This window comes from Apteryx rowi, unplaced genomic scaffold (assembly GCF_003343035.1).
Source record: "Apteryx rowi isolate R43461 unplaced genomic scaffold, aptRow1 scaffold_729, whole genome shotgun sequence".
Classification (NCBI taxonomy): domain Eukaryota; kingdom Metazoa; phylum Chordata; class Aves; order Apterygiformes; family Apterygidae; genus Apteryx; species Apteryx rowi.
The window spans coordinates 15,392-38,142 of record NW_020451015.1 but is presented as its reverse complement, the minus strand read 5'-3'; the positions used below and the strand labels follow the sequence as shown (position 1 = coordinate 38,142).

The 22,751-nt window shown below is 57.8% G+C and overlaps 3 protein-coding genes across 10 annotated transcripts; all 3 read left to right on the top strand.

The window, feature by feature from the left end:
* The first annotated feature begins 3,806 nt into the window (after positions 1 to 3,806).
* On the top strand, positions 3,807 to 9,804 carry ITPA (inosine triphosphatase). Of its 4 annotated transcripts, none has more exons than XM_026087641.1 (9): positions 3,807 to 3,918; positions 4,049 to 4,106; positions 4,184 to 4,248; positions 4,744 to 4,817; positions 5,849 to 5,880; positions 6,651 to 6,766; positions 7,489 to 7,565; positions 8,101 to 8,236; positions 8,466 to 8,557. In XM_026087641.1, the coding sequence occupies exons 1-8, from the start codon at positions 3,856 to 3,858 to the stop codon at positions 8,186 to 8,188; spliced, it is 573 nt and encodes a 190-aa protein (XP_025943426.1). In that variant the 5' UTR covers positions 3,807 to 3,855; the 3' UTR covers positions 8,189 to 8,236; positions 8,466 to 8,557. The 4 variants fall into 4 exon arrangements, 3 of the variants coding, with proteins under 3 accessions (XP_025943426.1, XP_025943427.1, XP_025943425.1); XR_003257022.1 differs by lacking the exon at positions 8,101 to 8,236 and adding an exon at positions 9,715 to 9,804 and having other exon boundaries at positions 3,812 to 3,918; positions 8,466 to 8,636; XM_026087642.1 differs by lacking the exons at positions 8,101 to 8,236; positions 8,466 to 8,557 and adding an exon at positions 7,867 to 8,083 and having other exon boundaries at positions 3,811 to 3,918.
* On the top strand, positions 8,751 to 16,385 carry METTL13 (methyltransferase like 13). Of its 5 annotated transcripts, none has more exons than XM_026087635.1 (8): positions 8,751 to 8,796; positions 9,715 to 10,462; positions 11,857 to 12,056; positions 12,700 to 12,895; positions 13,188 to 13,331; positions 13,709 to 13,921; positions 14,482 to 14,613; positions 15,387 to 16,385. In XM_026087635.1, exons 2-8 carry the CDS (start codon positions 9,757 to 9,759, stop codon positions 15,659 to 15,661), a joined length of 1,866 nt encoding a protein of 621 aa, XP_025943420.1. In that variant the 5' UTR covers positions 8,751 to 8,796; positions 9,715 to 9,756; the 3' UTR covers positions 15,662 to 16,385. The 5 variants fall into 5 exon arrangements, with proteins under 5 accessions (XP_025943420.1, XP_025943419.1, XP_025943424.1 ...); XM_026087634.1 differs by lacking the exon at positions 8,751 to 8,796 and adding an exon at positions 9,122 to 9,309; XM_026087639.1 differs by lacking the exon at positions 8,751 to 8,796 and adding an exon at positions 9,248 to 9,287.
* Positions 16,386 to 17,065: 680 nt separating this feature from the next.
* Positions 17,066 to 21,072, top strand: LOC112976418 (the record flags this gene model as incomplete). Its single annotated transcript, XM_026087630.1, has 3 exons — positions 17,066 to 17,316; positions 18,157 to 18,376; positions 20,777 to 21,072. Coding segments are annotated over exons 1-3 (620 nt in total), but the record flags the coding sequence as incomplete, so codon positions are not given.
* Positions 21,073 to 22,751: the final 1,679 nt, after the last annotated feature.

Sequence of the window (22,751 nt, the reverse complement as noted above, 5' to 3'; positions counted from 1 at the left end):
TTCTCCTGCCAGACTGGAAGATGAGTTAACAGCACTGCAAGCTCACATAATGCCTGTGCTGTGCCTGCCCTGTACTGCACTTCAGGGCAGACTCTACTCCTGCTGCTGGAGAGTCCTGCCAACACCTCTGGCTTTCCCTGCCAGCCCCATCTTGCCTTTGCCACTGCTGCTGCCGCCCACAGAAGGAACTTGGTGCTGCAGGAGCATGTTGGGACTTCAAATCCATACGGGGACCAGGTCTGAGCAAAATAAGCTAGTTTTGCAGTTGCTTGCTAGAGGCAAAGTGTGGCTATAAAGCTAGGCTGAGGGCCTGGGAAAATGGATGCTGGTAGGATTGAGGCTTCATGGCAACCCTATTTTATCAAATAAGTTGATAATAGTTGCAGAATTTGGGAGCTCTTGCCCTCCCCTCCTTGCTGCTCCTGTGAGCTAAGAGGTGGCCGATGGCTTGGTGCCCACAGGGCAATTCTGGCCCGTGTTGTGCAGGTGCTGCTGGGGAAGGAAAAAGATGGGTGTGAATTGTAGGAACCGCCAAAGCTGCCTCTGCAGAGCCCTGTCCTCTCTGGGTTTGGCAGATCTTTGTCAACAGCATGTTCCTAGGGAGTTTCCAGTTAGCGTTAAAATATCGTAGTGCCTCACTGAGACAACGCAAGCAGCTGGATGTACACCCCTGGGGAAGACTGTGATTAGCAGCATCCCAGCAGTATGCTGCTTAGAGGAAAAACACAARTTTTTCAGCTGAATTGCTACAATCCATGGAAGGAAGCAGCGAGGATACCTTCCTTCTGCTAACTTGCCTTGAGCACACTTCTAGCTCCGCTTTAAACCACATAACATGTCTGACCCCAGCTGTCTGTCCTGCAAGGGCCGGGGGTTGCACAGCTCATCGGCTGCATTAGTGCTGTGGTGCAGCTTGAACGTAGCTTCCCAGCCCAGGGAGGCCCTGGAGATGTAGGTGCTCCTTCGAGGAGCCAGTCTGAGCCCAGACCTTGGGAGCAGGGCAGCCTTTCCCCACGGTGCCYGGGGCAGAGGAGGTGCACCAGCTGAAGGAAGGTGAGCCCAGGCCTCAGTAGGCTCTCATGGAGACAGAAAAGCGATGGCCATGGGTATTTTGAGCACTTGTCAAGGCTGGGAAGGGGCTTCTCTGCTGGGTTCATCCCAGAACATTGCTGGAGGGACGGACATTCCCTTTTTCCACCCCAGGCAGCCTCCAGCTGAATGGGGCAGGTTTTTCAGCAAGAGGAGAGATGCATGTTCCCCACACGGACACATTGTACCTTCACAGCAGGAGCAGGGACTAAAGGCAGGTCCTGGCTGAAGTCCAGATCCAGCAGGCTTTGCCCAGAAAACATGGCTTTGCTGCGAAAGCAAGTGCTAAAGCAAACAGCTTTAAGTTTTAATGGAGAGTGTTTTAGGACCACCTGTGTCTTGTGCATGCACCCACCTGCTACCTTGGATTCATTCTCCGATACTGAAGGAATTGGACCTGGACCACCCCAGACAGCTGAGCCCAGCGAGCAGGGTCACACCCTGGCACGTTCCTCAACAGCGAGGGCTGCTTAAGTGTTTTTTGCAATATCTCCCAGGAGGTCGGGGTGCAAATGTTTGTACTTGATATGAAAAGCAAGAAGAGCTGCTGAGGCTAAAGACCAGGCACTGTCTTCAGCACCCCTCTCTGAGTCACCAGGACTGTGTTTTGAAGAGTTTTAGGCTCAAGTCACTGAATGCCAGGGTTGCTCTGAGCACAGTCCTTCCTGAGAGACCAGCCATGGCTGGGAAGTGGACCTGAGAGTCACCAGCAACAGCAAATCAACACTCCTGGTCAGTAACTTTAATAGAATTAATTGGACATAGGGCAAGTTCTATAGATTTTCCAAAGCTGATAAGACCATTAGCATATCTGATGCCTGGTATGTTACAGAGTAGTCCTCCTCACGTTTCTTAACCATACCTTGGTTACGTTATACATTATAACCTATTCAGTCCCATGACGGACTGATCAGCAGGAGAACTGTAGTGACTGGAAAAGGGTCATTTCCAGCAGTGCCAGGGAGAAGCTGTCTGCATGCCTTGGGGTTGGTTTTCATTTTGATGTTATGAAGGAGATTTTGCAACAAAAACAACTCCTCCACCCAAGCGTAGGGTCTGTTTTATCCATTCCCTCAGTGTGCTGAAGACAGATCTCTTCATTAGTGGCTGTTTTCCACTTGGTCACTTTTTACAAGGAACGGCATGTTTTGGCTGGAGTTGTGCGTTCCTCATCCAGTGCTGGTTCCTCTCCCCAGGCTTGCTAGTGTGACCGGTGGGGCTGGGATCCCTCACCCTGGGGCACAGAGGCTGCAGAGATCTGTGGTGGTCCCACAACTCTGGAGCAGGTGGGGAGAGGCTTCCCCCACCTGGCACTGGGACCAGCTCTGACTAGGAGGGGAAGAAGGAGCCACCCGTGAGTGGCTTGCGAAAGAGGAGCTTCGGGTGGGTTTTGCAGGGGTGGATGGGGAGGCCTGGCAGACCTGCCTTGCTGCTCTACCCACACTGAGGCCCCTCTGCAGCCTGCTGTTCCCCGAGCTGCCAGTTTCCAGGCTTCACAGCATCTTCTCCCAGCATCAGTGGGGCCAGGGGGGTGCAGTGTCCTCCACCACTGTTTGGCCAGGGAGCACTTGGCTTCACTGCCCCATTCCTGTAGGACTCAGCTGTTCCCTCAGGGCTGGAGCAAACAGAGCTTCATTCTCCTGACAGATGTTGGGGGACTGATTTGTTATGTTATTTGTGTGGATTAGAAGAGCAGCAGGACAGACAAGGCATGTCCCAGTCAGCACCAGGAGCAGGGAGCATCTTTTAACTCCTGGGTTCAGCTTCCCCCCCACTAATGTTTTTGTTCCAGACTCCAGCTGACCCTGCAGGTGGCTTTAGAAAGGCAAACCCGACTGGTCCCAAGTGGGAAACTCAGAGGTCAGAAAGTGGAAAGATTTACCAAAGGTCAGGGAGTAAACAGCAGCGGAGCTTGGAGCACAAGCCAGTGACCAGTTCCCCTGACTACAAATGATTTCACTTGACCTCAGGGGAAGTGGGGAACAGGAACAGTCGCACTGGATTCCCTGTCTCTTGCAGCTATAGCCACGTTCCTTTCTTAGCGAAGTGTTTAATGTCAGAGGGACCCTATATGCAGCTGTACATAAACCAAACACTGGCACGCGGATACATGGAGGTGAAGCCTGGGCCACGGCAGCTCTCCCTCTGCGCAGCGCTGCGCCCTCCTGGTCCTGCCTTGGCACCTGCTGTAACCATCTGGTCTTCCAAGGTATCCCGGGAACAGCAAAGCCCGGCTCAACAATAACATCGCGCTGAAGCACAAGGAGGTGCCAGGAAACTCGTGGTCACTCGCGGCGGGAGCGGGCTCCTCCYGCTGCGAGCACCAAGGCCCTAAGAAGTAAACAGGGCGGGCCGGCGCCCCGCAGGGCCCAGGTGCAGCCGGCGCAGGAGCCAGCGGCGGGGGCGGTTGCGCAGCAAGCGTCCCCTCGGCCTGCCCCGGGCTGCGGGGGGCGGGAAGGGCCGCGGAGGCGGTGCGGCGGCCACGCCGCCATGACACCCCCATCGCGGGACCCCCGCCGCTGCGGCTTGGCGCCACCGCAGCTCTCGCGAGACTTTCCGGGGGCGGCTCCGCGCATGAGCAGGGGCGGCCCGGTGGGACGCGCGCCTTCTCTTGGAGGACCGGAAGCGCACCCTCCTCCCGGCGGAATTTTCGCGTCCGTTCCCGCGGCATCTCCATTCTCATTGGCCGGGCGTTGCTCGGGGCGACGGCGCCGCTGCTGTGATTGGCGGCTCCGCGCGCAGGCGCCGCCGCCGCGCGGGGTCACCATGGCGGCGCCGGCCGGCAGGAGTGTGGTGTTCGTCACCGGCAACGCCAAGAAGCTGGAGGAGGTGTGTGGGGAGGGGGGCGTTGCCTAGCAACCCGGGGGCGCGGGCGGCGGCCTGCCCGCCCGCCCGCCGGCAGGGCCCGGGGAAGCGGCGGCGCCCGGCGCGGCTGACGGTGTCGCCTCCCTCCGCGCAGGTCGTCCAGATCCTCGGCGACACGTTTCCGCACAAGCTGGTTGCCAAGAAAATAGACCGTGAGTTGGCGGTGGCGCCGGGAGGCCGCGGCCCGGCCGGGCCCGGCCGCCCGGCGTGACCGTCGGTTGTGTTGCAGTGCCGGAGTACCAGGGGGAGCCGGACGAGATCTCCGTGCAGAAGTGCCGGGAGGCTGCGCGCCAGGTCACTCGCTCTCCTGCCCGTGGGGAAGGGGGGTGGCGGATCCCCCGCCCCAGGGGCAGCGGGGGTGGGGTGTGCCCGGGTTTCGGGCCGCCGCATCCTAGGCCCGGCCCCGGAGAGCCCCCCAGGGCCCCCTTCCCCAGCTGCCCTGTCTTAGAGAGCCAAGAGGGGATCCCGGCCCACGAAAGCGCCGCTGTGCCTCCGGGGCAGCGGCCTTCCCTCTCCTCCGCTGGTCCCACCATTCCTGCCCCCCGCGGGGGGGGGTGGGGAGCTGGCTCGGCTCTGCTCGTGTTTCTCCATGAGAGATCGTCACTCCCGTGTTTCAGCCACTTGAGCCTGCTGGGTGAGAAGCGGGGGTTTGGTTGCACCTCTGCTGGGGATTGCCTCCGAGCTGAAGAGCTCTAATGGCTGCTAAATTTTTTTGTGAAATCCCTGTTATTATGTGGAAACACCTTCCTCTTAGGGCTAATGTTTCTATCTCTTGGGCTTTTGCTGTAGGTTCGAGGACCCGTTATAGTAGAGGATACCTGCTTGTGCTTCAATGCCTTGGGGGGGCTTCCAGGACCATACATGTAAGTAGGAGGAAACTTCCTTCACCTTTCTCGTCTCAGGATTAGGAGTGTGGGTCGTTGGGATGTGCTTCATGGGAGATTCTCCATGCGCCAGGAGCTGTGGGGTCAGGAAGGCTATTGCTGTTCTAGTGTCCTCAGTTTCGTTCAGAACCACCAGGGTCAGGACTTAAACTCTTTGAGCCCTGCTGTGACTCACTCTGCAGGACAGGAGAGACAAACCTGAACTGGTGCCTCTGGCTCCCGGTCTCCTGTGCCCCCTCTTGCAGCCAGCTCGGGAACCCAGCCCCACGGTGGCATCCACACAACAGGGTTAAGATGCTGTGCGTTTCAGTAGGACTCTGGGCTGAGTGTCCCCTAAGTTCTAACACTTGCTTTTAGCAAGAAATGTCCCTTGTTCTGAGATGTCAGCTTAGTGTAGTGGGATCAAACTTACTCYGAGAATTAACTACGCTGAAGGTAATGCCAGTGAGAACCTTTGGCTTTGAGTAAGAGTGGTACATGTKGGGGGGGTTTCAGTTCAGGTCACTGACTTTGTATTAGTGTGTGGATGGTCTCACTGAGACTGCTTTAATCCAGCAGATAACAATATTATTACAATACAGTGTAATTCCTCTAATAAAATAACTGCCCTAGCTCCTGGGATTGCCTTTAAGTGGGACTAACTTTTTCAAATTATCTCTGCTTAGCTAAGCAGAGGCATAAACTCTTTATATAATTCAGTTGTCACTAGACCTGGGCATAAGACGTGAACAAGTTAGACTGAGAAATGGACTTCAGCATGTCTGTGCTCATGAGTGGGACCTGGGTTGTTTACATAGACCCCAGCCCTGCTATTGTTTTCACTGGGACCTGTTTAGTTTAAGACCTAGGTTTGTGTTTATTGATAAGTGGCCCAGATGAGGTAGTTTGAAGGCAGTCCATTTAAAAGGGATTTGAAGAGCTGTGGAAATGAAGGCACCAATGCCTCAGGAATGGCCATATTTATGTGTATTAATGACACAAATCATCTTTTCTCTTTTCTCCCCCCTCAGAAAATGGTTCCTGGAAAAACTCAAACCAGAAGGTACTGCCTCTCTGAGTTTCTGCTCTGCAAGTGATACTGTTCTTCCTAGTTACGGGCTCCTGGGGACAAATGTAACTGTGCAGCCAACGAATCCCTGCCTGTGTTGGGTTCTGCTGAGTGTGTTTGCCTGCCTCATGCCTGTTTCATAGCCAGCTCCTTTACCCTCTATCCCTTTGCATTCTCTCCTTAAGCCTGTTCTCTGCCCTACTTCATTGGATGTTGTCTCCTTGGGTAGCTTCAGCATCATATCTGCATTGGATTCCCAGATTTCTGCCTCCGTGGGCTGGTGGCAGGGTTTGTAGGAATCACTTGTCTTTCATCAAGGTGATCTGGAAGGCCTCCTGCCCCTTTGGCCTCTGCAAGCTCCTCTCCACGAATGCTAGCCTGCGCTGGTGTGCCAGAGCACAGTGACTGTGTTTGCTCCCACAGTTAAGAAAAGAGCGTGGTGCAAATCCCCTACTGGCATCATGAGCCCAGGCGTTAATCACGCTAGCTTGGAGTGTGCTTTAGTCCTTCTCTGGGGCCACACACTTGTTAGCTTCTGCCTCCAAACTAACAGTGGAGCCCTGCAGCTCAAACTGCGAGGCCCTGGCTTCGCGCAAGGGGAATCGGCCAAGAGCATCCTTTTGGCTTAGCTCTGTCGCCTCCCTGTAATTCTTGCTCTCTGTTGTTAGTGCGAATTCACAGTACTCACCTGATTTGTCTCTAGATGGGTGTGTTGCGCACTGAAGGAGATGCTGTAACAGTAGGAGCCTTTTTCTGTCATTCAGGTCTGTACAAACTGCTAGCTGGTTTTGAAGACAAATCTGCCTATGCTCTTTGTACCTTTGCATTCAGTCCTGGAAACCCAGAGGAGCCAGTGAAGCTGTTCAAAGGCCAAACGCATGTAAGTGTTGTACCTGGGGACAGGGAACATSCTGAGGGAAAGGGCTGTAATGTGACTCTGTTAATGGCATTGGCTCTAGTAAGGTCAACGTTAGTGACCCATGGATCAGCTGGATCACTGAGAGCCCTTGGAGCTTCTCTTGTTGGAAAAGGGCTGCAGGAGTTGCAGCTGACAGTCAGCGGGTGCTGGTTGCTGCAGCCCTTTCCCCCAGCTGCACATGTCCAACTCTTTGTGCGTTACCTCGATCTCTTCAGCCCCCTTGTCCCTCTAACAGGGCAGCGTCTGGGTGGCAGTGAGGGATGCAGACACGCGTGGGAGGACAGAGCTAAGCTATGTTCTCCAGTCAGCTTCCAGTCTATCTGCAATTCCTTGTTCCTATGCATGTGCAAGCCGGCTTCCAAGGAAGCTTTGGGATGTTGGAAGGGGGCAGTAAGGTCACTGACACAGCTCTGAGTACAGTCTTGATCTCAGTTAACGTCAGAGGGTGGCGGGGGAGAAAAGGGGCTGTCGATGGAGAGCAACATGATGTTGCATTGAGTTTGGGGCTGCTAATTTTAGTCATGTCTTGGGGAACTGCTGGGAATGTAGACAGCACCAAGCCGTTGGTTGCCACAGTATGAAGTATGGCTGAGTGTAACTTTTCAGCCTGTGTTTGAAGTGTGACTGCAAGAGAGCACTGAGAAACCACAACTTATGGGGCTTTTTTTGCTTTCTAATGGCAGGGGCTGATAGTTGAGCCCAGAGGCCCTAGAGACTTTGGCTGGGATCCCTGCTTTCAGCCTGATGGCTATGACCAGACGTAAGTAGCTTTTCACCTTTAGCTCTTTATGTAAGGAAAGCGAGGGGTTGATGTTGCTTCTTGTTTCCATGTCAAGAGGATCTGCTAAATAAATAAGGGGGAAAAAAAAAAAGTACTTTCATATAAAACAAGCAAACCAGAGTTCCCACCATGTGGAGGACTGCTGGGAAGTGTGGCAGGATCCATTTTGCTACTTAGGAGAAAAGGCAGAGGAGGATGGGCAGGGCCAGTGGGATTCCTGCTCTTCCTGTCCCCCCCTGGGCACTGTCTGTGTCCCCACCAGCCAGAGCTCACCTTGCAGGCACTGCTCCACTCGGGGCCTTCAGGAGCTGGGAGCAGAGCAGGCCCGGCAGAACAGGTAGTGCCTCTCTCCAGAAACACCGAGGGCTCCAGGGAGCAGAGGCGCRTGTTCCCCTCCCTGAGTAACCTGTGAGGGGTGAGTTACAGTCCCGCTCGTGGGGCTGCCTTAGCCTCTGGTCACGCCTGGCAGGCAGTGGCTGGCTGAAGCAGTCCAGCAGGGTTGTTTGGCCAACAGGGCAGAGCTGCTTCACCTGGCTGCAGGACAGTGCTCGAGCGCAGCTGGCAGACTGCTCTACACGCATGAGCCTGTTTTCTGTAGCTGAGATGTGTGTGGCTTTTCTCTTACTGAAAGGGCTCCTGTGATTAATTTGGTAAGTGAATGTGCTTGCGTTATAGATTGCAGAAGGTTAGAGAGAGGGTGTTCAGAGAGTCAGTATAGAGAGCAGACACACGTATAGGATGTTCCCTTGCGTACTGAGAACACGGGAAAACCACATGTCGCTAGAGAGATGGCAAGCAAAGGGTGGATTCTCCGTGGTTTGGGACACATGCTATAGCATCTCTGTTGCTGTGAATTGTCTTGGTTTCTCTCACCTCCAGCTACGCTGAACTGCCCAAGGCAGTGAAGAATTCGATCTCGCATCGTTACAGAGCACTGAGCGAGCTCTCCACCTTCTTTCTCCAGAGCAACTCAACAGGTGCCCCCTCCAGTCCAAGCTAGTGTCCCGCCGCCTGCGGACACTGGATGTTGTACAGTTCCCATACAAGGCTGTAAGATCTCTTTTCAGCTGCGTCCTTAGATTAAAGCTGCTCATTCTGAGGCCACAAATACGTTTTTTTCCTGTTCTTGTTTCTTCTGAAACGCCTGCAGTCCCAGGCAGTTTGCGTTGCTCGTTCTTTCCCCCCGCTGTCGGAGTGCCTGTGGTCAAACGTACGTGCGTGCTCACAGACTCACGGGCGGCTTGCGGAGGGGGGAGCTGCTGTAGCGGGGGAGCCCCGCGGCGGCGGCGGCGGCTCCGGGCCCGCTCTGCGCGCTGCCGGGGCGGCGGCGCGCGTCGGAGCCGCGCGGGGGCGGTGTCGCGCGGCGGGAGGCGGCCTGGGGGCCGCGGTTGCCCTGCGCGGAAGGGCGAGCCAATGGGAAGCGGCCGGGAGAGGCGGCGGCCAATCCGCGGCCAGGACGCCGTTTCCCACGGCCCGTGACGCGCGCGGATGCCGCCGCGGCGCTGCGCTGCGCTGCGCGGGGCCACGTGCGGCGGCGCCGGCGGGACCCGGGACCGGGACCGGCGCGGCCATGGAGCTGCTGCCGCGGAGCCCCCGGGAGTTCGGCTCCGCCGGCTACTGGGAGCGCTTCTTCCGGCAGCGCGGCGAGCGGCCCTTCGAGTGGTACGGGGCCCTGCCGGAGCTGCGCGCCCTGCTGCGCAGGTACCTGCGGCCGCGGGACAAGGTGAGCCCCGGCCAGGCCCCCCCGCGCCGGCAGCAGCGCGGCCTCCCGGCGCTGCGTGTGCCCCGGCGCGGCCTCGCCCTGCCGCCGGGTCTGCGGCAGGAGGAGAGCGGGAGAGACCCCCGTGTTGCCCCGGCGGAGGGAGCTCTGCGCGGGAAAACGCCTGGATGCCCCCGAGACGGAAACGCGGCACAAACGCGTCACTTCTGCACGCTGTGCACATGTGACTTTTCTCTGGGGAAATGTTGTCTGAGGCCCTTAGGGAGCACGCGTGAAGGTAGTGCCGGTGCGTTTTTCACTGGGGGTGTGTGGCTGTGGCTGATCTCTATTGCGTTTGCTTCTAAAACACTTTGGGGCACGTTTGCAGGGTGTTCTCACTGTCACCGCTGCTCTTGTCCCGCTTCCCAGGTTCTCGTGGTGGGCTGCGGAAACTCGGAGCTGAGTGAGCAGATGTACGACATGGGGATGTGCGAGGACATCGTGAACATCGACATCAGCGACGCGGTCATCCGCCAGATGCGAGAACGGAACGCGAGCAAGAGGCCGAAGATGAGCTACCTGCTGATGGACATGCTTCAGATGGACTTCCCCGACGCCCTCTTCCAGGTCGTCTTGGACAAAGGCACACTCGATGCCATCTTCACTGATGAAGAGGAGGCCACTCTAGCCAAGGTGGACAGGATGTTTGCCGAGATCAGCCGGGTCCTCCAGGTAGGAGGACGCTACCTCTGTGTYTCCTTGGCTCAAGCCCATGTGCTGAAGAAGGCGGTGGAATACTTCTCCCAGGAAGGCTGGGTAGTGCGTGTCCATCAGGTGGCCAGCAGTGGGGACAAGCAGCAGTTTGTCCTACCTATCTTTGTCTACGTCATGACTAAGTTTAAAAAAGTCCCTGGCTCGGCACCACAAATCCTGGAGATCTGCCCCGAGGAGCAGGACAAGCCGATGCGGGTGGAGAGCACAGAGCGACTGGTGGAGGCGGTGAAGGACAGGCAGCATTACGCCCTGCTCCGCAGCCAGCTGAGCAAAGCCTCCAGTGGGGAACAGCTTTCCCTGGATCTGTGCAGCAAAGAGAGTGGGAAGCCTCGTTACACTCTGCACGTGGTCGACAGCCCCTCGATGAAACCCTCCCGGGACAATCACTTCGCCATCTTCATCAGTGAGTACAGCTTCTCCCACTTGTGAGGAGACATTGCTCTAGTCAGGAGCTGTGAAATGGGCAGCAGTCCTGGCCCTGCTGCAGCTGGAGCAAGAGAAGGGAGTGACCTGTCTTTGTGGGGTTTGGTTGGTGTTTTAATTCCGGCTTTGTGGTGGGATGCATATTGCATGATTGTGCAGGCACAGCTCAGTCCCAGAGCAGCACAGAGCTTGTGGGCTGAGAAGCTGCCTGTCTGCCAGCAGATGGACACTGCCCACGCTGCCTCTCCTCCCCAAGGTGGCCACTGTCTCTGTGCCCCAGCAACACTGTGATGTTGGTGCTTCTTGCTTTGATGCTAGCAACAGCCACCTTTGCGCATAGCTGCATAGAGTGAGAGCGCAGCAGAAGCAGTTTGAAAGGTGTTGCCAGCTTGTGCAGCCGTCCTCGCCTGGCTTCCCGGCCTTCCCGTGCCCTGAGCATGGAGCTGCTGGTGTGCAGCAGAAGGAGGGCTTTGCTTTGTGTTTGCTCTTACAGCCTGTGATCCGTGGGAGGCCTGGTTTTGATGCTGGCAAGGTGGATTTATTCCTCGCTCAGCTCATTTTGCTCTGGGGGCAGCACGCTGCAGTTCTGCCGTGTGCTCCCAGGCAAGTAGCTTAACCTCCGTGCCTTGGCTGTTTGCTGGGACCTGGGGGATCTGCTTYGTCTTTGCTTAGAAGGTCCACAGCTGGAAGAGAGCGGGAGGTGAGCCTGCACGTCTGCTGCTCGGACCCAGCGGCACTTCTGTGCCGTCAAGCCAACACATGGGCCCAAGCTGCTTGCCTGCACGGCCGCCCGGGGTTGTTTGCACTAGAGACGTGCAGCTCCAGCCTGGCAGAGTTTAGCATCTCTGACCACCTGCGGTGAGAGTGCCACCGCCCACTCCCACATCCCTGCAAGTTTTGAGGGTCCTGATCTGGCTTTGTGTGTCCCTCTCCCTGGGGCTCGGCGTGTCTGCAAAGCTGTTGACCCACCTGCAGGGAATGGAGGGTCCCGTCGGTCTCTTGCTTGACGCTTGCGGCTTGCAGAGACGCGTCAGTCTCCACCAGCAGCGCCTGGCGTGCCTGCGAAGCCCGGGGCTCGGCAGCATCTGGAGACAAGAAGTGGGGCTGTCAGGCGCCCCGTTAATGTGAGACATGCCCTTTCCAGCCTCCTGGGTCAGCCTGCCCCAAACGGGGGAGCTCTTGGCTCCTTGGTGATGGAGCTTAGGTCTAGACGCAAATCAGGCTTGTCACAAGTCACGCAGCGGTGTGTCATCATGCCGTCTTGCCTTCCCCCTGCGGCGCCTGTCTGGGAGGCCGGGGTGGTCGCTCCGGGGCTGGGCTCCACCCTGGGCTGCGATGCACCCYGGGCTTGGCTGACCGCAGCGCCCTTCTCAGTCCCACAGGGCAGAGAAACCGAGTGGCTCTTTGGGACGGAGGACGGGCGGAGGCAGCTGGCCGCCAGCGCGGGGTTCAGGCGCCTCGTCACCGCCGCTCTGCACAGAGAGCAGCACTACGAGGGCATGGCGGGCATCCAGGCCGAGCTGTCGGGGAAGGTGATGGAGCTGGCGCCGCCGGGCCTCCCTGCCCGGCAGCAGGTGAGCTCCGCCACCCGGCCCCCTCGCTCGGCTTCCCCGAAAGCGCCTCGCTGGCTCGCGGCACCTCTGGCTTTCTGCCAGCAGCAGGTCTCTCTTCTGCGAGGGAGAAGGACTTGCAAGGAGTGACCTGGCTGCGGTGGCGGGGAGGAGAGTGGCCTCAAGCATAGCCGCTCTTGCTTTTTCTCTCTTCCCCAGTCCAGTCACCTTTCTTTGCTTGGAGGGAGGATTTCAGGTGCCTGGGCAGCAGGATTCAGTGGGAAGTCCTCGCCCTCTGAAACCCATGCATCCTCAAAAAATGGGCGTCCTGAGAGCCTCTGCGCCCTCTTGAGAATCTCGGCTGTAACTTTTCCACCGCTCCTGTCTTTTCCTTCCTGCCCCGTCTCCCCAGACATAAACCTTTCTTGCGGGAGGTCTCTGGGTGTTTGCACTTTGTGCCCCAACATGTGTGAGAGGGGAAACTCTGGGTGAGTCCCGGTGTCCTGTGCACTGGACCCAGCTGCCTGTGGCTCCCCCAGCACATCCTTCTGCTCCTGAGGCACGTCTGCCTCGTCCCAGCTCTTCAGCCACAGGCAGGATGGCGAGAGCTTTGTGGCCCGTTCCCGTAGCCTTTCCTTCTTTGCGTGAGTCCATGTCTTCCCTGCAGGTGCCTTTCTTGTCCGTGGGAGGCGACATCGGGGTCCGGACGGTGCGGCACCGCGACACCAGCCCCCTGAGCGGGGAGTACGTCGTGGAGGACGTGAAGGGGGACGACAAGTGTTACTTCCGCCGCCTCGTCTTCCTCAGCAACAGGAACGTGGTGCAGTCGGAAGCCCGGCTCTTGGCCCCGGCGCCTCTCCCAGGTATGCAGGGCTTGGCAAGACGGTGGGAGAGATGGAAGGGGCTGGGGGAAGAGGCAGGGGCCAAGGGCAGCTTTGGGGTGGCAGAGAGCAAGATTGGTACAGGGAAGAAGGTCAGAGTCCTTGTGGATGTGTCTGTCCTGTCCCAGGGTGGCTCTGGGAGCGCTTTTCTCTCTCTCACATCTGTGTCACTGGGGCAGAAGTTGGGGGGGTGGAGAGTTCCCAGAAAGCACCCCTGTCCTGAGCCGGTGCAGCTGCATTGCCTCCTCTCCACCTAATACCTCTTATAATTCAGGGCAGAAGAAGCGGAGGAAGGACAGGAAGAAACCCGGCTCCACTGAGCCGCTCTCGGCCATCGACAAGAGCTACCTGTGCTGCGAGCACCACAAGGCCATGGTGGCCGGGCTCTGCCTGCTGGGGAGCCCTGACCCCCTCCCAGGTAACGAGGCTGGCGGCGACTCGTAGCCCCGCACGCGCTGGTGGGACATGGGTGCTCAGGGTGCTGGCCTCGCGTGCCTGCGGCACCTCCCATGTGCCTGGCAGAGCCCCTGTGGGTGTTGCAGGCACCAGGTGGTGGGAGGGAGATGCTCTGCCCCTGGCGTGTCATGCCTCGAGCCATAAGGGGGGGGCAGATAAGGGGTGAAGGGCAAAGTGAGCCCCAGCTTACTGGGGAAGGGGTTTCCTGACCACAGGAGCCCGACATGCCCTGCCAGAAGCTGCCTGGGGCAGCCAGGTGAGCTGGTGGGACGGGCAGCCTGATTGCAGCTCTTCTGGTGGTTCGTCCTGGTGGTTCACCCTGGTGCTCTCTGTTGGCAGGAGCCCCACTCGCGGTGCTGGTGGTGGGGCTTGGCGGGGGCAGCCTGCCCCTCTTCCTCCACGACTACTTCTCCCAGGCCCGCGTGGCTGTGGTGGAGATTGATCCCTCCATGCTGGAGGTGGCCACGCGCTGGTTCGGCTTCTCCCAGGGTGACCGGATGCGGGTGCACGTCTCCGATGGCCTGGACTACGTGGCCAAGCTGGCGGCTGAAGGTACCACCTCGTGAAGCACCCCAAGGGCTCCCACTGAGCATAGCAGGTGGGATGTGCAGGACAGGAGTCCCTGAAGCAGGGGACATGTGCAAAACCTTTATGGAGATCCCATCTGCACTCCCTCAGTGGGCTTCTTGAATCTCTGCTTCCCATCCTGCCCTCCCAAAGATCTCCATCTCTCCTGGAGGCTCCATTCCCCCCACTGCTCCCTGCCTTGCCCCTCTGTGCCAGCCCTGATCTCAGGTGATGTTACCACAGTCTCTCTGGTACCTCCTGCCATGTGTCACAAGCTCCTGCCTTGCCAGGTCTCTGCAGCTAGCCTGCCTGTCCTTGCCCAGGTGTGCAGGGGACTCTGAGGTTGTTGCTCCCCCTCGAGGAGAGGCTGTGCTGGGTTTCACTTGGAAAGAGAGACCCTGCTAGGGAGGAGTGGCTGTGACACAAAAGAGGGGTTGTATTGACTGTCTTCTTCAGTGCTTCCCCGCTGATCACACTGTGAGCACCATGCATGGCTCGTCACCCTGTCATGCAGGGCTAACGACTCTCTGCTCTCCCTCCTGCAGCCCCAGCCCAATATGACGCCATCATGTTTGATGTGGACAGCAAAGACCTCACGGTGGGAATGAGCTGCCCACCCCCAGCCTTTGTGGAAAAGCCTTTCTTGCAGAAAGTTAAAACCATCCTCAAGCCAGAAGGTATGAGGGGAGGTCTGGTGGTGCCCCTGCCCGTGCCCTGGTGTCAGTTCTGAGCTGGGGAGAGCTGCTGCGGTCCCTGGGCCGGGCTGGAGAATGGGGCTCTGTGGCTGGACCTGGTCCTGCCTCTCGGGGTCTGAGTAAGGGGCTGTCCATGGTTTCTCACCCTGCAAAACAACTGCCGTGGCCAGGATTGCTGCGAGGCATCCGTTGCTCCTAGCAGACCCAGAATCCCGTTGCTTTGTTAGTAGGTGTTGTGGTGGCAGCAACGTTGGGTAGAAAAAGAAGGTGGGGTGTAACTGGTGGCCTGCGGTGCTGCTGGGTCAGGCAGGCCGAGAAATCGCTGGGGTTTAAGGCTGCTGAAAAGCAGATTGCGTAGGTGGTATCTGGGAACAGATTGTATGGCCACCTACGGCCCACGCGGTGGCAGGGACATGGAGCTGGGCCAAGGGCACTGGTGGGGTGTCAGTACTTGTCGTGCAGCCAAGGGCTGGTGCGAGAGAGGGAGCAGACTTCCACACGTCGGGTTATTCCTGGCAAATGTTTGCTCACCCGTTTGTCTGCCTGTATGAGCCACAGGGCCTGAAACTGGGTGAGAGCCAGAGTCAGCGGAGGTGCGAGCAGGGGTGGTCTCCCAGCCCTCGTGAGAGCACTGAGCACCCAGAGGGGGGTTTAGAGATGGGGGGGTGCTGGCAGAGAGGGTTCAGGGGGGTTATTGCTCTGTGGGTCACCTCTACCCAGGTGAACGTCCCCATCGCTTCTCGCCCCTGCTGCAGGAGTCTTTGTGCTGAACTTGGTGTGCCGAGACGCCCGGCTCAAGGAGTCCGTCCTGGCCACCCTCAGGGAGGTCTTCCCGCTGCTGTACGCGCGCCACATTGACGGGGAGGTCAACGAGATCCTGTTCTGCCAGCCCGGCCCCAAGGGACCCCAGGACCCCGCAGAGCTCCTGGTGCGCGCCCAGGCGCTGGAGGGGGCCCTGCGACAGCCCGGGCGCCCCTGGGACAGCTCCTATGTCCTTGCAGACATGCTGCAGGCCGTGAAGATCCTGTGAGAGGGGCCGTGATGGGGGAGAGGGGTCCCTGCATGGGTGCTATGGCCACGGCCAGGATTGCTCACCCTGCCGGGGGGCCGGCACTGGCCTGGCTCTGCCTGAAGGCCGTGGCAGGTCTGAAAGGCTCCCTGCAGCGGGAGGGAGCCCCGTGCGGCTCGCAGGGGCGCTGGGGCCAGGCTGTTTGCCACGAGCCCCCTTGGTGCGGTCTCTCGATATGGGGCTTTTCCGCACCGTGGAAGTGGGGCTGGGGAAGGGGCCAGGCTGGCAGGGGAGCACACAGCCAAAGAAGCTGTGTTGGGGAGGCGAGGGGAGGAAGGTGCTCCTGGGGGCGCAGGACTGCGTGTTTGGGACTGACCCCCGTTTCCTGCAGTTTGTCCCAGGTCCTGGGCGAGAGCCCAGCCTGGCTCCCTGCTGGGATCCTCAGCTCACGCTCAGGGCAGCTGCTCTTCCTGGGCAGCACCAATGCAGCCGCTTGACGCTGCTTTGCAACGCTGTAATGTTGCAGGGACATAAAGCCCCGTTGGTGGAAAAACGCTCTGCCAGCTGCCCCTTTCCCTTYCAGCACGGCTCCCTCCCTCCGATACCGCCTCTCTCCGCGTCCATCATCTCCGTGCAACCCCACAGACCTGCCCCAAGCCCAGGTGTCGGGGCAGGGCATGCGCGTACGTGGACTGAGAGCTGTAACAATAAAGTGCTCGGGCTGCCCCGCGGCCCGCTGGGCTTTGCCAGGCTTATTTCTCACTGGCGGTGTCGAGATGGGTCCTGCCGTGGGCCAGGGAGGGGGCTGAGCTCAGGGTAGGGGGTGCAGAGGAGGCTGCAGCATCTCAGGATCGTATGTGGGAGCAGGAGGCGCTTGGGTTTTACTTCCAGCTCTGCCACCGTGTGTCCTCGGAGCAGTATGGGGAACTCCGCACACCCCTGATAAAGGTGAGCTCAGCTTTGCTCCCCAAAGGCACGTCCCGGGGGGGGGGGGGCAGGTCAGCACCAAAACACCAGATCTACCAAAACACGTCTGAGATACTGGAAGGTCTAAATCACCAGTGCTTCCAGGCACTGAGGCAGGTGCTCGGGCAACACTGCGCTTTGCTACCACCCCCCTGTCCTCGCCCAGCGTTGCTGTCTGCTGAGCGTGTCCTGGGAGAGGAGCCCTCTCCTGCAGCTCCTTCACCAGCACCCTTCGCYGGCCTGGAGGTGGCAACAACCTGCGGAAAGGGGCTCTAGGAGCCATCCGATTTCAGCTGAGGCACCGCAGGGCTGCTGCTGAAGCCACGTCGCTGGCTTTGCAGCCTCGCGCAGCCGTCGGTGCCTCTCGTGCCCCCGGCAAGCAGAGCCCCACGTTGCATTGCCCACGTGCCAAGCCGCGGGGCGATGCAGCAGTGACGCAGTGGCAGGAGGAGAGAAAGGCGCTGGGCAGTTCTGACTAATTGCACCTCCAGGGTATTAGCTTGCCATGAATCATCAGCCTGGTTTTGTCAGCAGGACCCAGCCATTTTGGACCTGTAGGGAAAACCTTGATTTAGAAAGCAGAGCAGCGCGGTGGGGTGCGTGAGCATGAACCTGCTCTCCTCCTTCAGCACAGGTTGCGGGTCTGCGGCTCGGGAGCGGACGAGCACCACGCCACGTGGAGAAGGAGCCCGGGCCGCCTGGCGAGCAGGGTACAGGGAGCGTTGCGGGGCTGCAGCCCATGTCCTGGGAGGGTTTCCGATTGCCCAGCCCAGCAGGGCAGAGGGGACCCTGGAAATCGCCCCCCGAAGACTCTCACCATGCTGTGTCTGGTGGGAGTCTGAGGGAGGCCCGCGGCCGCCGCGTGGGAGACCCCAGGCTGGTTTTTGCTTAGGCGGCACTATTGCAGCCGTGCTCAGCCAGTCCAGCCCCTGGGGCCAAAGTTATTGCTGTATTACAACTTCAATTTGAGACAGGGATCTGTTTTGCAAATGGCTCCATTCTGATCCCCTGCCTGTGTTATTCTCCTTCACATAAAGGGACAAGTTCGTGCCCCAGTTTCTCCTTCAGCTGGCCTGCTTCTAAGCAGAGGGAGCAGATGCTTTTTTTAAAAAGCTCTTTAGCTCCTTTGCAGGCGTGTGGAGCTCTTGCGCGTGTCAGCATTCGGCTCCGGGGCTGGCCTGCTTCCTCCTCAGATAAGCCAGGGCAGCTTCAGCTGGTGTCCTTGCGGCGTGTGCTCACCACCTAGCCACCCCATCCACACCGCACTGCGCGCGGGGCAGTGAGAGAGACGCGGCCGGAGCTCGAGCTGTGTCCCGTCTGGTTGCCCCCACGCGCTTGGTTTCCAGATCTCCTCTGCGACAAGCACCCTCTGTTCAAGAACATTTATTATCCAGCCTGGCTTGGCACGGGCAAATTTCTCAGTTGGATCAGCCGTGCTGCATTTAATCTATTTTTAACTGCATTTTCAATTCTTGACATATTTCTGATGATGGAGATCTGTGTGTATGCCCTCTATTTTATCTAAACCACTTCGTTTCTTCCCCCCGTAGCGCATACAAAGGGCGCGTTCATCCCTGCCTTGTCCACTTCTGCGTTTCTGCTGTGCTTCCTAATTGCTGTGTAATGCCACATCCTGTTGGAAGAACAAAAGACATCTATGAGGAGCAAAGTCATGATGAAATCCCAGCTCATCGCAGCTGTCCTTGCAGTTACTGGCAGCCCCACAGTTCTGGTCTGGAAGTACGTTTCAGCTGGAAAACTGGCAAATCAGTGAGTGCTGCAAATACCTGAAATTCTCCTCAGCAGGTAAAATGCTCTAAGGCTGGATGCATATTTGGTGCGTAGCAATCTTCTTCTCTCATGGCAGCCAAAACATGTAGATAACGTGTGTGTTTGGCAACTGTGTTTCTGTTGAGTATTTTGGCAATGCACTTATGTTTATATCCCTTACTTCTCGCTTCCTCGCTTTTAAGCGCAGTCACACTGTAAATGAGGGGATGGAAACAAGCGCTGCTGTCACTTAGCAACCTCAGATGGGCTTTGAAACGTTGACTTTCTTTCTCGCTGGATTTCCCAGCACAAGAAGAGAGTGCCATGAAAATCATCGCACAGCTCGGTCACGAGACTGTAGGCAGCCCGGGTGCTTTGCCCTGATCCAGCCCCATCGCTCCCGGAGCATCACTGTCACGTCTCGCTGCTGCTCCGAGGAGCGAGGGAGCCGGTTCAGAGGTGGGGACGGGCCAGTCCTGGTTTCCGTGGCGGAGAGGGGCCAGTTGGCTCGGGCACAGCGGCAGGGGCGCCTGCTGGCGCGGCTCCCCCGGCGGCACGTGCCCTGCTGCTGCTGCCCCTCGGTCCCCAGAGGACGGTGAGGCTACGAGGCTCGCAGCGGCAGAGGGCAGCCCCGGACGCCGTAACTGCATCAGGTGTTGCAGCACCGGTCCCTGCTCTGCTGAAGGGACTAGGCTCCGGGGAGGAGGCTGGGGCCACGCTGTCACCAGCCGAAAGTATGTTAAGCAGCTGGGAGAAATCTTGCAGTAATGAAAGCTACAGGTACTGAGCACCCAGGCTGATCTCCTCCAGCTGGAAAGACCTCGGTGAGGGCGAGCCCAGCCCAGCCGGTCGGGGATGCTGCGGCCTGGGCACGGCAGCATTGCAGCATGGAGAGGCTGTGGCAGCCTCGAGGGGCGGAAGGCACCGGAAGGTGTTTTGCCCTTCGCTGCTTCCCTTGGAGAAGCACTTGGCTTCCTGACGGAGGAAGAAGTGACACTCAGAGGCTGCAGCTAGGGAGCACTGCTGCCTAACGGGGGCCCTTCCTGCTGCCGGGAAGCAGCTCCGCAGGCTGCGACGCAGCGCAGCACCGCGGCCGCCTCCGACGCTGCAGCGGGATGCACCGGCCTGCGGGTCCAGCACCCYGCCGGAGGGCACCGGGCAGCAGCGAGGCCGTCGCGCTGCACTGCGCTGCCCGGGCGAGGTGCGCAGGTGGCTGTGTGCAGCAATGCCCCGTGCCGGGGATGCTCGCGCTCGCTGCGGGAAGCCGGCAGTCTGGAGTGGGTCCCTGGGGTCGTGGCACTGCTGCAGCCATGCAGGCGTCTGCCCGGGCGCCCCAATCCTGCATGTGCCATCCCGAGCTCTGCGCGTCGGCACGGCTGCAGGCTTCAGGGGAAAGGCAGAAAGCGCCCTCCGCCTCACGGGGAGCATCTGTTCGTAACAGCGGCTCTGCAGCCTCTCTGGCTTGCTCTTACTGGCTTTAATTCCACCTTTTGCAGCCTCAAGGCCTTAGCAGGGAGCTCTCCTCCTTGGCAGGCACACAGGCACCGTGCCGCCTGGCACGTTAACGCCAGCCCTGCAAACCCGCACCGCGGGCGCTGACGATAACCTGGGCGCTTCCCCTTGGCGTGGGGCCGTTGTCTCCACGCCTGCTGCTTTATGCAGATCAGCCGCGGCGTGAGGAGCTCTGCCAGGCTTGGGGCTTGCAGCTGAACCAAGGGGGAGGTGAGGAAGGTCCTGGAGAGAAGGGAAAACCAGGCATGAAGGAGCTCGCCTGCTCTAAACGCTGCCGGGGGGGAGGAAGGCACCTTTCCTCTGCTCCGCTCTGCTCCCCCGCAGGGCCGAGCGTGCTGCCCTTGCAGGCAGCAGCGCCTGCCTCTTCTTTACCGGGGGCATCTCTAAGTCTCCTCTGTTATAGTTCTCGTGTAACTAATTTTTCAAGCAGTGAATTACACTGGGGCATGTTTATAAAGCAGCCTGGGGACCTGACCCAAATGCCCTCGAGTTGTTGTTACGCTTCCTGGTTAGGAAGGGAAGCGTGTGGGTAAGTACCGTGGGCTCCAAGGCTGCCACTGCGCCCTCCAACTGGAGCTTTTTTGCCACTTATTTTTCCAGAAGTCCAGGTGGGACAAACTTGCTGTCCGTAGGCTTGATCCGAGCTGGAGCGCTCCCAGGCTAAGGGCTTCTCTCTGTGCCGAGCCTGTCACCCAGCAAAAGTAAATGATAAATTTCCCAGGGCACAAGGCTGACTGCAAGGTAAAAATAGAGCAGCGTGTTTAACTGGCGGGTGAAGCAGCTCTGCTCCCGCTGTGCCCTCCGAGATGGCAGCCTAACGCTCCCCAGGAAAATGGTTTTTGGCGTGGCTGGCTGACATGGGTTCGATCCCTTTTTTTTTTTTTTCAGGGTTACAAATTACAAGAAGCTTGGCAAGGGACCCTGCTAGTATCGTCCCTGTTTCCCTTGTATTTAGCCACCATGAATCTCAAAAGAAATTCAGAAAGCCGGAGTGGGCTCAGCACTGAAGTTTGGGGTCTTTTGGAACAAACCGTATGGAGAAATACGTTAAGAAAAGCAGGGACCCGAAAATACACAGTCCTCTGCTTTCTCTTCTTCATGGGTCTCTTAGAGCTGTTTGAAAAACAACTACTTTGTGATAACATGTGCATGCATAATAAAAATATTCATATCTTTCCTAGGAGGTGGGAAGTTTATGTCCTGGCTGCTCATGGCCTTGCTTCTGGGAGAGATTTTCTTAAGTGATGGAGTAGCTGGGTGAGTGTGGTCACTTAGCAGCCTTAACTCAGCTCGAACAGAAAAAATGTTTGGTTTGGAAATTTCCTGGGTTTGGGAAGATAATTTAATCTTTTACTAACAGTAGATATTTTCTTCTACTAATAGCAGATGTTTTCTTCTTATTTAAAAATTTTTTAAAGAAAAATTGTGAAAGCAAAGATGTAATTTAAAAACCTAATGGAAAGGACTGTTCGCAAGGTTATTAATTTCAAGGTGCGCGTAGCATTGCTCCCAAGGATTCCTGCCTTTTTTAACATTCACTCGTCTCTTGTGTCRACGTGGTCCTGCTGCCAGGCTGCTCTTTTACTGATCTTAATTATTTCGCTGAGGGTAGTACGAAGTGCTCCTACGCTCAGGCGAGGAGGATTTTGCCAGAACACAGCACTGTTATTCCTGAATTCCAGCCTCGGTAGAAACCCATTAGTTGGAGGAAGGCCAAGAAGCTACTCTAATGCCCCCTGGCACAGCCAGCTCAGTCAGGAGCATGGGGGGGGGGGAATCATGCTGCTAATTGGCATAATTATGTCAATACCCCCCAGGCCCCATCTAAATAGAAATGATCACAACAGGCTCTTTCCCAGAGAGGGTGTGATATTTGGAAAGCCGCTGTAACCGTGATGACAAAGTAACTGCTATATAAGCTGTCTGCATTATACCGATAAAACCCTTTTTAGCCTGAGCGAAACCAAAATCTCTCCCGGCTGGGTGACGGCTGTTTGTGCTCGATGCCTCTTTTGTTGCCCCTTAAACCGCTTCAGCTTCTACCTTACGCTTTCTGGGGAGAGGGGCTTAACGATACGGCACGTTCGAAAAGGCCCGAATGCGCCGTGGTTCGTTTGCTCACGCGTCCCGGTGGTTAAACGCCGCACCAAAAGCCGCGAGCGTTACTGGGGCGCCCGTTTGAGGGCGCGTTGCTGCGGCTCGCTGCGCGGAGCGGGGCCGCGGCGCGCGCCTTCCCGTGGYGTGTCTGCCCGCAGTTTGCTGCTTGTTCATGTTTCCACTGTCACAAGTTGGTCTATGGTACAGAGCGACGTTTTACGTTTACGGCGAGCTCTGGCCAAGACGTTTTGGTAATCCCCCAGATCATTAATATCCATCAGCCAATGGATGTTCGCGGTTCCCTTCTGTTTTGCTGTTCCTGCTGTGCGAGTCTGGTGTTTGCTTTAACGCAGAGGATAACTTTTATCACCGTAGGACTCCAGAGCTTCTGTTTTGGATGTTTGTGTGTTGTGACTGCTGCCAGCAATCGCAGACAACTCTTATCTCTGCTGTTTGCGTATTGTTTTTGCTTATTCTCAGCGTGCATTTTTAATTAAACTGACTGCAGTTCTTTCTCCTGTGTGCAAATGGTCTCCTGTGGAGAACGGCATTTTCCCTAATGTGGTGCACTATTCCCGCCGAGGATCTCGGCTCTCGGTCTGGACCCCAGCCTGGGAAGCCAGCGTTGGGCTCCTGGTTTTTGCAAGCTCGCAGCAGCAGCGTGCAATAGCTTTTGCAACRGTGCTTTGGCCTTGTTAGCAGCTTGTTTCTCGACCAGCCATTTGTTAGCGGCTCCCCGGCACCTGACCGCTCCGCTCTGGTGAAC